At 42.8% G+C, this 17,171-nt stretch overlaps 1 protein-coding gene and 1 long non-coding RNA gene across 2 annotated transcripts in view; one reads left to right on the forward strand and one right to left on the reverse strand.

Annotated features, from left to right (window-relative positions):
- Window positions 1-15,479, forward strand: part of CLMP (CXADR like membrane protein) — a 72,383-nt gene extending 56,904 nt beyond the window's left edge. The window contains exons 2-7 of the mRNA XM_073321034.1: window positions 2,423-2,580; window positions 4,765-4,966; window positions 6,424-6,591; window positions 7,367-7,489; window positions 10,057-10,198; window positions 11,711-15,479. Coding sequence (XP_073177135.1) covers window positions 2,423-2,580; window positions 4,765-4,966; window positions 6,424-6,591; window positions 7,367-7,489; window positions 10,057-10,198; window positions 11,711-12,005 — 1,088 coding nt within the window. The 3' untranslated portion in view covers window positions 12,006-15,479. The remainder of the gene's footprint in view (window positions 1-2,422; window positions 2,581-4,764; window positions 4,967-6,423; window positions 6,592-7,366; window positions 7,490-10,056; window positions 10,199-11,710) is intronic.
- LOC140901712 (uncharacterized) overlaps window positions 1-17,171 on the reverse strand; it is a 39,999-nt gene that overhangs the window by 18,412 nt on the left and 4,416 nt on the right. The window lies entirely within an intron of this gene.

The raw sequence follows: 17,171 nt of genomic DNA on the forward strand, positions 1-17,171 counted from the left end.
ATCTGTAAGGAAGATAGGGGGGAAATCTGCAAAATGCATATAAGGGGTGTGTGCATGCAACTGGGCATACAAATCGTGATTCTTACCCAGGGAGCAGAGATTTTATAGGCTATGCATGCGTTTAATTCAGAACACACATTCAACCATTCAGCCCCTTTCTTCCCATGTTATTATTGTATCACTATTACATTGCACAGATATCCTGAGCAGTGTCTTTTATCCAAGCATGTGGCAAATATCAGTTAAGCAACACAGATAGATAAACTGACGCACAGGGAGTGAAGGTCAAACAGTAATTCAGGAGCAGAGCTGGGAACAGGACCCAGGAATCCTGGCTCCAGCATACGAGCTTCTGAGGATAAAGTTTGTCATAAAGGGAGGGAGAGAGCAAGCAAGAGAAGTCCAGGGAAGCATCATTCTTGTTGTGACTCTCTTGTCTTTACACAAACGTAAAGGAGAGCTTAGAGGTGGAGAAAACCTCTCAGCCTTTCTGAATGTAAATTCTGAGGCACAGTCATAGTGTGGTGCCACTAGGGTGACCTGACAGCAAGAATGAAAAATTGGGACGGGGGTGGGGGGTAATAGGAGCCTATATAAGAAAAAAAAAAAAAATAGGGACTGTCCCTGTAAAATCGGGACATCTGGTCACCCTAGGTCCCGCAGTGTTGCCAACTCTTGTGATTTTCTTCACAGTCTCACAACACTTGTTTTTTTCTTAAAGCCCCAGTTCATGGAATCAAGAAATGACAGGAACTTTCCTTTAATAATAATAATAATAATAATGAATAATAAAAAACATACCAGTCCTAATGTTTGCAGACGTAAGTTTGAAAACATGATCTGATTGCGCTCTAAAGTCTCCATACCCAAAAAGAAGCCCACATTTATTTTATTTGTTACAAATCTAATAATTTTTAAGGCAATCTCACAATTTTAGGGTAGGGTGACCAGATGTCCCGATGTTACAGGGACAGTCCTGATACTGTGGGGCTTTGTCTTATATAGGTGCCTATTACCCCCCCATCCTGATTTTTCACACTTGCAAACTGGTCACCCTATTTTAGGAACCTGACCCATCATTTTTGAATGTTGAGTTTGGCAATACTGTGTTAACGTCTGTCTGCTTAAAATGCCTTTAAACGTGTGGCTACCTCACAGCAGCAATGATGTCTGTCCCTTGGAACAAGATGAAAGACTAAGACACCATGAAGCTCGACTGTTTGCCTTCAGATAGGTGGTGATCCCACATGTAACAGCACATCTTTTGCCATACCTGAATTTTACTTTGAAAAACATGTTCAAACAAATCCCAAAACTCCCTGTGAAAACTCAGTTACAACTGCCATTTTTCACTTGATTTAATGTCTGAACCAGAGATGACCCTGAGGCAAATGCTCAGAACTTTCCCAGTGTCCCAGAACCCCAGAGCCATTTGGATCAAGATCCAAATTAGCATCTTGGGGCTAATTTCTAATCAAAGCCGTGAGATGGGCATGGTACAGTGCAAAAGCTATAAAGCTATACTTTAGCCAAGATCTATTTGGAACAGAGCCTCATTTAATAACAGTTCCATGAAACTGGGCTTAATTTTGAGTTTGTAAGGAACCCCCAAAACAGGTGAGTTTCATAATGACTCACAGTGCCCTAATATTAACACAGTGCATGTAAATGTAATGCTTTGTCTGGCATTACCCAGTCTTCCTTTTTCTTGATGTCAGATGCACGTAAGGATCTTGATTCCCTCTAGCGGTCCAAGTTAGGATTTTTTTTGTAATGGTAAACGGTTCAAGACAATCAAGGTTCAAAACCAGTTCACTAACCTAATTGTGCCATGCCTGCTTTACGGAATATCATGCTTTTATTTCCCGAGCTTGACTTCTTACTTTCAGTACTGCAATCACACTGAACTCATCCTTTGGGGTTCGGGAGAGTCTCCCATTACATCACTCATCAGGGACCAGTCTGGCTGCCAGGAGTGGCATTAATGTAAAGGCTGGAAGGCTACAGGCTGAAATGCAAGCTATTGGGTCATGGAAGTGTAAAAGAAGAAGGAAGTAAAGAAGGAAGCACTCTCAAGCCCCAGGGGGTGCACAGAGGACTGTGGTGTGCACATGTGGGGAACATTCATGGCGCTTAGACTATGTATACTTTGGAAATAAAGCCTCTTGTGAATTTAGTCTTGACAGCTCAGTGGAGACCAAAGTAACCTGTTCTTTGAGCTCAAACACTGGGGCGAATCTAACCTGATGTCAATTAACATGTGCCACTTTTAATCAGATACAAAGTGTCCAGTAAGCAAAAGTACTGCATTTTCTTTGTTACTATGAAGCAATGAGTCCCCCAAAATCAGGCCCAGCTGAATCAGTGAGTTCATAGATGTTTCCTTCCTCTTGGTCACTGAACACCGGTTTCTGTCTTTCAGCTTCCTGTTTAGTTTGGATGTCTGGGGCTCAAACGGAGTTTAAGAGGGTGGCTGAGGAAAACGTCACTCTGCCCTGTCACCACCGTCTGGGCCTCCTGGAGCCAAGAAGCCTGGATATTGAGTGGCTGCTGCATGATTCCAAAGCTGACCAAAAAGCGGTAGGTCTCTGTTCAGCCACAATTAGCATCCACCAAGAAGAAGCCCTGTTTCCTTGTTGTACTGAGGGGAAGAACTTATTCACGTAGGTTGGTATCAACACTAGCCTATGAACTGGCAATCCTCCTAGTGGAAACGGGCACACAGGAGGAAATGAGAATGAATCTCTCATCTGCCAGTAGCTGCTCGGCTACTCGTAGCCTCTCTTTGGAAAAAGAAAAAAACAGTCCAACACAGAGCAATGGTTCAAAAACATATAGGAAGCTCTGCTTATGGAAAAATTAACACACCAATTACATATCCATCAAAATGGACAAAGGACAGATAGAAACATAGAAAAGTGGTTACCTTTTATTCAATTCTCAGAAAAAGTACATTCACCTGCAGATAAAGCCAGCACACCTATCCAATTGTTTTAAATACTAACATAGACATGCCTGATCTGTTAAATATGTGTATATTGAGATTTCACTCAGCTTAACAAAATCACTAGAAATGACATTGGTGTTGTAATGAAGCTCACTCTAGGATAGGGTAACATCATGTTAAAATGAAAGATCTGACGATGTTATACCAATAAAATAAAAACCAGCAGGATCTTATTAAAGGGGAAAAGGCAAAATGCCACATTTATTGTGAATACAGAAAGAATCATAGTAAGCAGTTAGTTATAGCTATAACATTCCATTCAATTTCATATTTATTCACACATTCATTCACACACACGCACACACACACACGTTCTGCAAGGTTGTTATCATAGTTACCAGCCTTAGAGTTGCTCATGCCAAGCCACTGGCCAGGTGGCCTGGACATGAGGAGGGAGCAGGGCCTTGTCAGATGCACATCTGATGCTCCTGGAAGTTGGTTTGCAGAATCAGACCCCAAAGTTCTCACTTTCTAGAGTCCATTTTTATAGGAATTTCTTCCTATGCCAGTCTGTGGGAATTGCTTCATCATGCCGTTGCTGAATCAATCAGCAGATAGCACATTCCTGACGGCTCCGTGCTGCCAGATGTTATCTTGTTCTTTGGTTCTCCCATTCTTGAGGCTGTTGGGTGGATTCCAGTCTGCCCTCCAGGGGTCCTCTGGTTATTTCCACTTGACACCTTCTTCAGCCGATGGACACTGGATTCTGAGGCTGGCACCTCCCTGATCATTCAGTTATTATCCACACCAAGCAGCCATCCACATACATCCTCTATCTCTATTTTAATCACAATTGTTAACAAAGCGAGATGAATACAACAGAAGGGCGGGGAGTCTCTGGGTGCTTTTTCTGTTGTTACAGAGTATTGCTTTGAGTCTCTCTCTGTGTGAGTAGTTGTTGTTACAAAGAATTGCTTTGAGAACAGACTCTGTCTTAGAATGTACTAACACAATTAGCAGCTTGCAAGTTTCACACAAAGAGGGAGAGAAACAGTACCAAAAACCAAGAGACCTCTTAATTAGTAATACCCTGGAAATTAAATTATGGGGAATCAAACTCATTTGTGATTTTAATATAGAACTTCTTTAATATGATCCAACAACGACTCCATTCCTGTATAATGTTTCTGTAAACAAAAGCTAACAGCTATAATGGTTGTCTTGTTTCTGATATTGACATGGCAAGTATTTGTAAATTTATTAAAATTTCCCAAATAAAAAATAATTTAAAAATAAATTAAAATGGGGATGTTAAAATTTCCCTATTTCACAGAGGATAAATCCGTTAAAAGTGTAATGCACTCATATATTCCTGTAATGGGGGCGGAGAGCGTATAAGTACCTACAGTAAATGGATGGAAGTGTAGTGCTGTTTCTACCAGTGAAAAGGGTAAGCAGCACCAATGTAAATCACACTACACCAGTATAAACTGTGTCTACACTAGGGGTCTGTACCAGTGCAGCTAGACTGGTGATTGAAATCCCAGCATAGACAAGGGTTTTCTAAACTGAACCATGACAGAGTTTTTAGAGGGATTAAACTCTGGGTACAGGAAGAAAGCTCAGTGCAACCGTAACTGAATAAGTACCAACATCTCCATAATTACTAATAACCAAAGTAATTGCCAGATAGAAATCCTATTTTGCAAGCTGACCTGGTTTCAAATATGAGTCTCTTGTGATTCGTTTGTTTGGTTGAGCTGTACAGTACAGTGACTGGTTCGACCGACTGATTGGTGGCTAACTCCCCCTTTTAGGTTATTACCTACTCTGGAGGCAACGTGTATAATGACCTGAATGAGGGGCAAAAAGGTCGTGTTTCCTTCACCTCCAATTTCCTAGCTGGAGACGCCTCCTTACACATTGTGTCTCTGCAGCCAAGTGATGCGGGGCAGTACACGTGTAAAGTTAAAAATGCCGGGCAGTACGAGTGGTATCGCATCACCCTGATTGTTCTAGGTAAGGTCATTTTGTTGTTTTTCAAAAGAAAACACACTAGACTCAATTCCTTGAAGCAGATTTTGCTTCAGCACAGTACCTACGCACCTGAATTGCTCCCAGTATCTCACGATCAGGTTTCACATTCAAGTTTCACATTTGCCTTTGCATTCTCCAGTGAAGGACAGAGACTAGAAGAGGCCGAAAATACTGTTTGGAAGTCATCACAGCCAACTGAAGGATAGCATAAAACATTCTTTCTGATTTGATCACAAAAGCTAACATGCCATTGTGGCTGAGTTGGCGATGACCCCGTACAGCGTTCGAGCAGAGAACTCTGGGTTCAGATCCCAGTACCAGGAACTGGCCACATGTCTGATGGGAACAAGATGCTGGAGCTGCCATTGTTTCCTCCCTGACTGAAGGCTTTCAGTTTGGGTTTTCACTTAGTATACAGTTAATAAAACAAATAAATAATAAGGATGCAGGGCCCCCAACAGACAGTGGGGAAAAGGAGGATGAACAGACAGACGGAAGGAAGCAGTGAAGGAGAAGAGGGTGGATCACAGGGCATTCAGGGAATGAAGAGCACTTAAAGCAGAATCCAGAGTAACAGCCGTGTTAGTCTGTATTTGCAAAAAGAAAAGGAGTATTGTGGCACCTTAGAGACTAACCAATTTATTTGAGCATAAGCTTTCGTGAGCTACAGCTCACTTCATCGGATGCATCCGATGAAGTGAGCTGTAGCTCACGAAAGCTTATGCTCAAATAAATTGGTTAGTCTCTAAGGTGCCACAATACTCCTTTTCTTAAAGCAGAATGTGATACAGAGGTTTGCAGTGTACTGAGCTCCTCCATGATGAGATTATGGGGATTAAGCCAAGGCACCTCACTTTCTGGGCTCTGCTAGGCATTCATATGGGTGGTAGACAGTATCTAATTCCCAGAGGGGACAAGGATGGTGCTTTGGCCTCCTTTACTCTAGTGCAAATCCCAAGGAGGGAACTGGCACTGATGGCATGTCATGTTGCTTCTGTGCCCACAGGAGACCTATTGAGTCCCTGTCCTCAGGCTGTGGTGAGAGTCATTGCTGTAAAGGGGTCAGAAGTAACGCCAATAAACAAGCAGCAGCGATATTGTGTGACACCCACCCAGAATGGCTAATTTGGAAAGGCAGCTTTCAGAAGCTGCTAGAAACAGTGTCCTCTTGCCCTCTGGCTATGAGCAGCCATAGAAAATATTGCCACTTGATATCCAGCTGGCAGGTTCTGCCCTATTTCCCTGGGGAATGCTCAGCTCTTATTAAACTCAGTTGTTGTTATTGTTGTTGGAGGTGAGGTTTCTAGCTTGCTTCCAGGGATGAAATCCTGGACCCACTGAAGTCAGTGGCAAAGCTCCCATTGAGTTCAGAAAGGGCAGGATTTCACACCAGATTCTTAGTTAACTAATGATCCAAACCCCCAACCTGTTTCTTCCAGAGAAACCTTCCAAGCCCAAATGCTGGGTGGAAGGCGAGCTTTTTGAAGGAAAGGAACTCTCCTTACAGTGCAATTCTGCCTCCGGCACAGCACCCATCTTGTACCAGTGGCAGCGCGTAAGTGACAAGGAAGGAAAAGTCGGACACTTGCCACCCACGGCACGAGTCAGTAAGTCACCCCAGGCCCCGTCCCAGTTCTCATGGTGTTCCAACAAACAAAAGAGCCACCCCTAAGGAAAAAGAAAGAGGCCTACCCTCTCTTCCTCCCTACTCCCAGCTCTGTCACTGGATGATCTTGTAACGCTGGGCAAATACTGAATTGCTCTCAGCCTATTGCCCTGTCATTACAATAGAGGCTATTGAGTAGAAGTAGTGCAGTATGGAGAAAGAGCTCCAATCATAAGTCAGGGCCCCATTGTGCCAGGGCCCCATAACAAAAAGGACAGTCCCTGTCCCGAGGAGCTTACAATCTAAGTATTCAACTTTATTTGTTGAATGTCAACAATATGATCAATGATGATAGTACTTCTCAGGGTGTTCTGAGGCCTAATTAATTGCTTTTAATGTGGGTTGACATCTTTGTATGATAGGTCCTATAGAAATGCAAACTGTTTATTCTTAGCATTATTTATTTGTATTAAAATAACACACAGAAACCCCACCCCAAGATTGGAGCCTCATTGTACAAACATAGTGAGAAACAGTCTCTGCTGCAACGAGCCTGCAACTTAAATAGGTAAGACAAAAATGTTGGAGGGGAAAGAGAGAGAGAGAGACAGAGAGGTCAAGCAACTTGCCCAAGGTTACCCAGAAAGTCAGTGGCAGGGCTGGAAATACAATACAGTTCTTCTCTGTCCAAGTTCAGTGCTCTAACCACTGGACAACATTTCCCCTAATTTTTATGACTTCTTTATTTGTTTTGCTTCTTTTTGTTTCCATTTCAGACATTTCTAACCCTGGGCAAGTTCTAATGAAGAATCTCACACAGATGGTTACAGGGTTATACCAATGCACTGCCTACAATGAGGCTGGACAAGAGAACTGTGTAGTGCAGGTGACAGTGCAGTGTGAGTATCAGAGGGTAGCGAGTATCCAGCGTGCTTTAACAATTAACAGTACCTCCAAAGAGTCTCCTGTGCTGATAAAAGCTGTTTCTGTGCAGGAGTAATGCCACACCTTTGGTTTAACCTGAATACTTGCATAATCTGAAGTAGCTCTTCCTTACTCATTATTGACTTTATGGGTTTACATAACATTTACTGGTATAACCTAGGGTTGTACAAAAATACTTTAGGTGCAGAAACCTGGCTTCCTTTGCCTCTGAGAAGGAAAGACTGGCAGAGCACTGGGAATAATGCTGAATTGCTGAGCTTCCAGAGCATTCAGGTGGTACATGTACTTACAAATTTACTGGCTGTATAATAGAGGACTATTAACTATAACACCCCAATCCAGAATTAAGCATCTGTCCCAATTAAGAGAGGAAGCTCTCTTAAAAACAGCCTGAAAAGACTTACTGTGAAACGAAATAACATGCTGATTAAAAATGACATTTGCCGCATTTCATTTCTAATCCATGTTTGACAACTTCTGCATAAAGACCAGAGATTAGGATGTCACACCTGGTTAACCACCTCAGCTGGAGTTGTGTGCACGCCTGGAAAAGGGGCGGGATACAAGGCTATGGCTAGTACACTGCATTGTGTGTCCCAAGATCTACGTTTAGAAATTAATCAATCCATAGAACACATTTTTCCTGGGTTTTCAAAACTCAGGGTGTCCAATTCACAGGTGAGCTCAACAGCGAGGGTGGAGCTGGAACACCACTGGGATATACAAAAGGGGCCTGGTGTGAGCGTTCTCTGCATTTTGCAATTTATCCCCATCCCAGTCAGAAATTGCCTAAATCTGATGATGATGCAAAGATCATCTTTTCCCCCACACATTTGAAAATTGTGTGTATGTGGTGGTGGTGGTGTTGGGGCACCAAGGGAAAGAGAGGCGACTTGTAAGGTGATGGATTGTTCAAAGGAGAGGGGGATTTGAGTTTTCCAGTTGTCTGGCTTACTGGTGTTATCATAAATTGTACCACTGCACCTAGGGCAGAGGTGGGTAAACTACGGCCTGTGGGCCACATCTGGCCCGTGGGACCATCCTGCCTGGCCCTTGAGCTCCCAGCCAGGAAGGCTTGCGCCTGGCCCCTCCCCTGCTGCCCCCCGCTGCCACGCCCCGCCGTGCGGGCAGCACGGCTGGCTCCAGCTGGGCTGCCAGCCCTGCTGCTCTGAACAGCATGGTAAGGGGGCGGGGAGTGGGGAAGTTGGATAAGGGGCAGGGAGTCCCGGGGAGGCAGTCAGGGACAGGGAGCAGTTGGATGGGGTGGAGGTTCTTGGGGGGTGGTGGGGAACAGAGGGAGTTGGATAGGCGTGGGAGTCCTGGGGGGCCTGTCAGCGGGCGGTGGTGTGGATAGGGGGTGGGTCAGTCAGGGGACAGGGAGCAGGGGGGGTTGCATAGGGGGTGGGGTCCCGGGGAGGCGGTTGGGGCGGGAAGGGGCAGTCCGGGGACAAGAAGCGGGGGGGCTGGATGGGTGGAGGGTTCTGAGGGGGTCAGGAAGTGGAAGGAGGCAGATAGGGGGTGGGGGTCAGGCTGTTTGGGGAGGCACAGCCTTCCCTACCCAGCCCTCTATACAACCCTGATGTGGCCCTTGGGCCAAAAAGTTTGCCCACCCTTGACCTAGGGTGTTTTTTAAGACAAGTCAAGGATGCCCAGGGCATGGGGATAGGTGCCATTTTTAGCATTTCTATAAATCTAACGCCTTTTCTATACAAGAAATTTTCAATTGCTTAACTGAAGGTGTGATTTCTTTTTAAACCAATCTAGTTATATCAGTAAAAACCCGTGTGGACACACTGCAGTTTAAGAATGGCATATTTCGGTTTAGCTTAAACCTATACCTAATTCATTTAAAATAATCCAAAAATAAACCTGGTTTAACTGAAAAAAGAGTGTCCACACAGCCTTTTACATCAATTTAACTAAAGCGGTTTAAAATCTCACTTTAAGTTAAACCAGCAAACTCTGTGTGTAGGCAAGAGTAAAGGAACAGGTTTAAGCTAAACTAAACTAAGCCACTCTTAAATAAGAATTACCACACCGGGGTTTGCACTGACTCAACTCAATTGGTTTAAAAACCACTGTAAGTTAACTTGGTGCAACTCCGGCATGTAGGCAAGGCCTAAATAATTGGATTAATTAAATAAATTCTGTCCTGACTCACACCCCATAATGCTTACATATTGATTGTTCAATGTAATTAGATATTAGGAAAAACTTTCTAACTAGGATAGTTAAGTACTGGAACAGGCTTTCAAGGAGGTTGTGCAACTCCCATCACTGGAGGATTTTAAGAACAGGTTGGACAAACACCTGTCAGAGATGGTCTAGGTTTACTTTGTCCTGTCTCAGCACAGGGAGGCTGGACTAGATGACATCTCAAGACCCTTTCCAGCCCTACATTTCTATTTCTGTGATTCCGTGAAATCTGAGTGATGCAGGAGAATGGGGCGTGGGGCGGAGTCTGGCTTTGTGACTCTGTGGAGAATCTACTAACACGCACATTTGTTTTCTGGGATAACAGATGCCCGAAGTGTTGGCATGGTCGCCGGAGCAGTGTGTGGGGTGGTGGTGGGAATCTCCCTGGTCTTCTTGAGTGTGTGGCTGACAAAAAGGAGGAAAGAAAAGAAGAGGTATGAAGAAGAAGAGGCTGCAAATGAAATCAGGTAAGTCTTTAGGCCCCCACATACCCAGCATGATCTCGGTTAACAGATAGTTTCCGTTGTCTGTCAAGTAACAAGCTAAAATCTCTACGAACCTTGTGTTAAGAAGCTTGACTTTACACCCACCAGCATGTAAACAGTCATTAAGATGCTTCGAGACCATTTTGTGGAGATCTTGCAGTGAAAATAAAATACAGAGATATAAAACGCTGTGTTCCAAGGGCAGATCTAAGATAAAATACAACCCACTCACTCTCTGACTCATTCACTCACACACAGTTTCCACCCCTCCCTAAGCCTTTATTTATCTCTTTCCTAAACTGAATTCAGATGGAACTTCCTTTAACTTCTTAACTGTTTGAAGGGTTTATTTTCAACTCCAATTCCTGTCTGTAGGACAGGGATGTTCCTGCAGTCTCTCTGGCTGTGATGAACACCCTTCCTTGCTTCTGGCTTTAGCACTGAGTGAAAGAATTCTCCCAGCATGAGAGTGGAGACTGAAGTTCTATCCAGTGCTGATGTAACACCACTGCTGATACAGGGTTGATGTACTCATAATGGGTACATAATGAGGCCAACAGAAGTTAGTCCCTACCAGAACTTGCCCGAAGTTCTCAGTAGAGAAATTCCTGGAAAAGGAAATGTATTTCAGCAAGATGTGCCCTTGGAGAACACCTCACTTTCTTTCACCCTTAATTCTGATTATTAAGGAGTCCTTGCCCTCACTTGACATCCATTTAACGGTAGGCAGGGGTCTGTATAATCCATTCAGCAGTGGATCTCTCTGCCCTTTGACAGGTCAGGACAGCTATTAAAATGCCTGTATGATGGAATTAAGCTGCTTACTTTACTAAGCCCCAGCCTACAGACTGATTCCTGGCCTGTTTTCTCTGCTTCAACCCTTCGCTTTCCATTTGCCTTCCACCTTTTGTTTCAGTCCCAGCTTCTGGCTCTTGCTAAATCATCTTTTTACCCATCTCTCCCCACTCTGCTTCATCTTCTTCCTTTTTTACATGCCTGACTGTGGACCTCTTTACACCAGTAGCATTTATTAGTACTGCATGACTGGCCCCATTGGTTTCTGCTCACATAAGTAAGTACTTATTCATGCTGAGTGGGGATTGCAGAATGAGGCCATCAGTACCTGAACTCTTTGCACATAACCTCTGCACTAATTCCAGAGATCTCAAAGCCCTTTACAGATACAAATAAGTGATAAAACCTTGTGAGGTATGAGTTGTTAAATGCATTTTACAGCTAGGTCAGCTGATAAACGGAGAATTTAAGGTACCTGCCACAGTGTCACACAGCAAGTCAGATGTCAAATGGAATAGAATTCAGGAGTCCCTGCACCCTGATCAAACCACTAGGCTATTTATCTCTTTTACAAATGATACAGAATCTTAAGAAGTATCTCCTGATCTTAGTGGCAACTCAACATGGTATAATCTGTGGGTGTGACTATTCCTGTTCTCATGGTATTTTAATTCTGCCATCTCTCGTGTTTGGTTGCAGAGAAGATGCAGAGGCTCCAAAAGCCCATCTAGTCAAACCTGGCTCCTCTTCCTCTGGCTCCAGAAGCTCACGTTCAGGCTCCTCCTCAACCAGATCAACAGCCAACAGTGCCTCTCGCAGCCAACGGACTTTGTCCACGGAAGCCACCCCCCATATAACTCCTCCTCAGTACAGCCGGGTGGAGACAGAGGGAAGGGAAATTGGTCCAAAGAAAGTTAACCATGCCACCCTGGTGAAAATGGGAGCCACCCCAGTCATGCTGCCTGCTCAGAGCAGGGCCTTCCAGACCGTTTGACTGCTCACCTGCTATTCTGAGACTCCAGCCATCCAGAACTACTGTACACGCCACCAGCCATATAAGAATTATTAGATTAGCTTATTTTCCTGGGTAGTTTTTTTTTTTTAACCACTTCTGATTATTCACTCCACAAGAAGCCCTCAACTTCATCTCTTTCTGCATATTCCTATAGTGTGGTTCAGACATTGACTTTTTATTTTTTTTAAAGAGTCCTGAAGTTGGAGAAAAAAGGGGGCTTTATTTTGTAGTTAATATTAAAAAAGGGAGTGTTGGGTACTCTGAAAATATAGCTGAAAATTTGGACAGCTGAGCACTGTGAAAATTAAGTGTAATGTTCTGGGGCCTGGAAACAAATCTCAGGATTTTTTTAAAAAGGGATCAAGAGAGGCACAAGACATAAAATATTCCAGAGGGGTTTTGAAAAAAATCTTTTGTACAGGTTTTTGAGAAATTGGTAAATGAGCCATTCTCTTGTCCTCCGAGGCAGTATCTTAGGTGAGGATAGTCCTCTGATCACCTTCAAAGGGAATTGTCAGCTGCTTCATATTTTTGCATTACGCCTTTTAGCAAAATAACTGTAGGAGCAAAAAGTCAACCCAAACAGCAAATAATAACTCAAATCAGTATTGAGAAGCAGCAGTAATATAACAGATAGAAATAACCTTTGTGCTGAAGAAAGGACCTTCATTGTTAGGGGATGCAGGTACAGTAATTGCAAGAGGAAACTGAAGACTGAGTGAATATCGACATGGCCCCACTGTAAAGGAGCCCGATACTGCTCTTATTAACACCAATATTAATCACCAAAAGGTACTAAAAAAGGTAAAATCAGTCTATGTGAGATCATAATCAGGCCCCGAATCCCAAATAAAGGCGGTCTCTTGTGAGGTGAGGGCTAGTGATTGAATAGCATAGAAAGCCTTGGAGGATGAACTTGGAGAGTGCCCTTCTTGGTACCAGAGATGATGATGCACATGTCTGGGGTGAGCAGTATTGCAGAAGCCTTGTAAACAGTCCCACAGCTGAATGAACAATGCGGTGGAATTGTCTCGCATACTTCCAAGTAAGGGCTGAGGTGCATTGGTGGAGCATGCTGTGAGGCAAGCACACAGGGAATAGACAACCAATTTAAAACTAATTTGAAATCAAATACTTTTGTTATACAATCCTTAATTCACCTGTGGAACTCAATGTCACATGATATTACTGAGGTAAGAAAATAGCATGACTCCAAAAAGTATTCAACATTTACAAGAAACAGACAAATTATATTAGATAGGATAAACAGTAATAGGGGATAAAAACCCTCATTCTTCGACTTGTAAATTTTAGGGCTAAACTTCCCCTGCAGGCAGATTATTCCATAATTGCCCAGCATGGTATTTACTGCATCTTCTTCTGAAGCACTTGGTACTGGCCACTGTCAGGCACAGGAAACTAGATCGGATGGACCGTTGGTCTGATCCAGCAAATCATATGTTCCTGTGTTCCTAAATTCAGGACTTAATAATTATGGTAACTGAGTTTTACACTTACCAATGGGAGAGGGTTTTCTCCATCCCATGGAAGAAGTCCATTGGAAACATACTGGTACTGTACAGAGAACTGAGCAAGTATGAATCTGTAAGTCTTTCATTGGAGGGTTAAAAGTTAACCTCCTTTTCTGACAGAGGCCAAGTATTTTAGACTCTTTGATGAAGACTTTAGAAAATAATTGCTTGTGATGTCCCCAGAGGCACCAAAACCTGATCAAACACAAACTTCTGAATGTTTCTTCTATCAGGGGATAGAGTTCCATAGCCATTTGGGGGAATCCATGAGGAATTTTGGATGGCCTATATTCTTGGAGAACTTCACTTTCTAATAACAGTAACCAACCCCCTTAATCTTCACATGCAAAAATATTCACTTCCCTCCCTTACTCAAAATACAATATTACCACTCTCAGAGGTGCAACATATCAGCGTCGTTGTGCAAGGGAAACAGTCTGGAGTCACACATCTAATCTTGAAAGCCCATTGCAAAAGCCTAAATTATATTATCTTTTGGTTAGATCTTCTGCTTTCATACTGCAGTGCAGGTTGCTGGCCACGATATTGTTTCACTTACAATCTTTTCATTACTAGCCAAAATGCAAAGATGTTTCTCATTGACCTACCCCTTCATAAAGCAGGTGGTTAGGTGCAGTTGCACCCATTTAACTAAGCCTGTGCTTTAAAATTAGTGCAGTTAAACCAGTGCAAAAGACTTAAATCAACATTATACCTAGTTTGTATTGATTTAGCTCAAGTTGATTAGGAGCAGGTTGAAGCTAAACTGAAATACGCCAGTCTTAAACCAAAATGAGTGTTTATCCACGGGTCTGCACCAGTTTAGCTAATGGGTTGTCTACACTTAAATTCTTCCATCGACCTAGTGCAGTCTACACGGAGATTTAGGTTGGCTTAATTACACCGCTCAGGGGGTGTGGATTTTTCACACCCCTGAGCGACAAAGTTATGCCGACCTAATTGTCTCGTGTAGACCAGGCCGAAGTTGGTTAAAAAAAAAAGATTTAAGTTAGACCAGTGCAACCTGTGTATGTAGTGGGATAAGCAGGACTTTTTAAGTAGTGCATAGCTTTTGTGTTGGCCCTCTGCACAGAGATGAATCTCACCAGTTGTTGTTTAAATGATGACAAAAGGCTACAATTTCACCCAGCATACCCTCACTAAATTCTAAGTCATTGCTGGGAACATGTATTTCATATAAGTAAGTATTGTACTAACTTCCTCATTACAGACATCTATAACTGAGCACCCAAAGGCTTATTACCAGAGAATGGAGGTTAAGGATTCGAAAAGCCGAGTTGGCTGAGCCAATCTAGATACAAGATACTGTATATTCTTTTTGAGCCTTTACTTGTTCTTCTAGATTCCCAGCTAAACTTGCCATTCTTTTATTGAAACTAGCAAAGTACAAGCCATGATACTGCTGTTCAGACCAGATACCAATGATCTTACAGGTTAAAATGAAATCAACAGTGAACTTCATTGCTAAATATGAAACCAAAAAGAAAAAAGCTAACTAAACAAAGGGAATGTGAGGAAAAGATTATTTAAAAGGATCATAAGCATTTCATTTTCAAAGGGACATTTTCTGAGTTCATCATGGTACAATCAGGAGTTTTCAAAGGGAAACAATTCAGTTAACCATAAACCAAACTTTTTGTAAAATATTGTATTTAAGGCATTTACTGTTATGATGTATACCAATTATTGCTATAATGTGATTGCTTGCATTCTTACGTAGTTTTCTTTGGTTTCTCAGTGGCTAAACTGAGTTTACTTCTCTCTTCTAGTAACTGTTATAATTGGTGTACTTGTCCTGTGTCTGAGCAACACAGAGGAAAACAAATATTTATTATAGATTCCTTTGAATCAACAATTTAATAAAACTATTTGGGGTTTTTTGTTTTTGTTTTAATAAAGATGCTGCACTTAAAAAGTCTGCAGTTGAATTAAACTAGTAAAAATGCTCTACTTTCTGAGCTTTATTACACTATACACAATCAAGCAAGACATCAAGCAAAAGCCCTGCATTGGTAAAAGAGTGTCTTGAAACTAATAATTATTCTGTACTTACAGCGTTTGGTGCTTTAGAAATCCTGAGGAAATCACAGTTCCTGCCCCTGACCTTACAGTCTAAACTAAACACATTACATAAACAGAAAAGGAGTACTTGTGGCACCTTAGAGACTAACAAATTTATTTGAGCATAAGCTTTCATGAGCTAAGTGAGCTGTAGCTCATGAAAGCTTATGCTCAAATAAATTTGTTAGTCTCTAAGGTGCCACAAGTACTCCTTTTCTTTTTGCGGATACAGACTAACACGGCTGCTAGTCTGAAACCTGCCATTACATATAAACAGGAAATGAAATCCTGGCCCCATTGAAATCAATACGAATTTTGCCATTGATTTGAATGGAGGTAGGATTTCACTGATGGTATTTAGGTTGAGGGTGCAAATTTCAAACTAATAAGGTACGGTAGATATTGTGAGTAGGGACAAATACTGTTCACAATAAAGACAACCACAGAAATTCACCCTTACACCCGAACATTTCACATTTCACTGGGATCTACTAAACTGTGTGCAGGATGACAATAAAACCCTTAAAAACTAACTGATTTCCATTGCAAAGATTCTGGTTTTTCCTGCTTGCTTGGAAGTTTTATGCAAAGGTATGCAGTTGGCATTCTCTTAACCACATTGCACAGGGTGTGACATTTTCACAACCCTGATTGATGTAGCTAGGATAATCTAACTTTTAGATGTGGACCAGGCCTCAGATCCTACAGAACTGCAAATGATAAAATTAAATGCAACAACGACAATCCATTGCCATCAGTGAAGCCTCACAAAACCCTAGACGCTAACAAAATAATTAGATTTGACCAAATCGTGAGGTCCTTATTCAAGGCAAAATTCTGCACTGTGTCCTGCAGGGGTTGCAATGTGGCTGGAGGCCTCAGGAGGAATGCCAGGCTCCTAGAGTGTGTACCCCAGAGGGGGTGCAGTATGCTCTCTGCTCCACACCCAACCAGCTCTGTTGAGGTGAAGGCTCACTTTCCCTGTCCTCACCTTTTCAGACAGCTGAGTGAGGGGAGGGTGGCGGAGCTAGTGTGGAGCAGAAAAAATGTTATTAAACAGAACTCTGAAGCTGTCCTTGTGCACAGGGGAGGGAAAGCAATTTGAACCCTCTCCCACTGCATATCAATGCAGGGACTGGAGAGAATCTGGCTCTCTAGTTCCTACTCAGGCAGACTCCCATTGACTTTATTATGGAGATTTTTACTTCATTTAAAGAATCTAAACAATTCACAGTAACACTGAGCAGGCCTGACCTTGTTTATGATATTATGACATTCTGGGGTACAATCCAGACCAGAGAGGGGCTGTGTCACCCTTGCCCTGCAACCTGGGGTGTCTCACAGTGCTTTCCTGCTGTAGCACCCTCTTGTGCAACTCAAACAGCCTGCCAGCATGCAGGTCACACCCTGAGTGTCTGTGTATAGCCACAACCCTAGTCCAGCACCTCTGACCCCAGAAGCCTGTCAGCAAACACCAGCCACACTCTGGCTTCCAGCAGCCTTGGTTACTATTTGCAGGGTGACCCCAACA

Source organism: Lepidochelys kempii, chromosome 22, assembly GCF_965140265.1.
Source record: "Lepidochelys kempii isolate rLepKem1 chromosome 22, rLepKem1.hap2, whole genome shotgun sequence".
NCBI classification, from domain to species: domain Eukaryota; kingdom Metazoa; phylum Chordata; order Testudines; family Cheloniidae; genus Lepidochelys; species Lepidochelys kempii.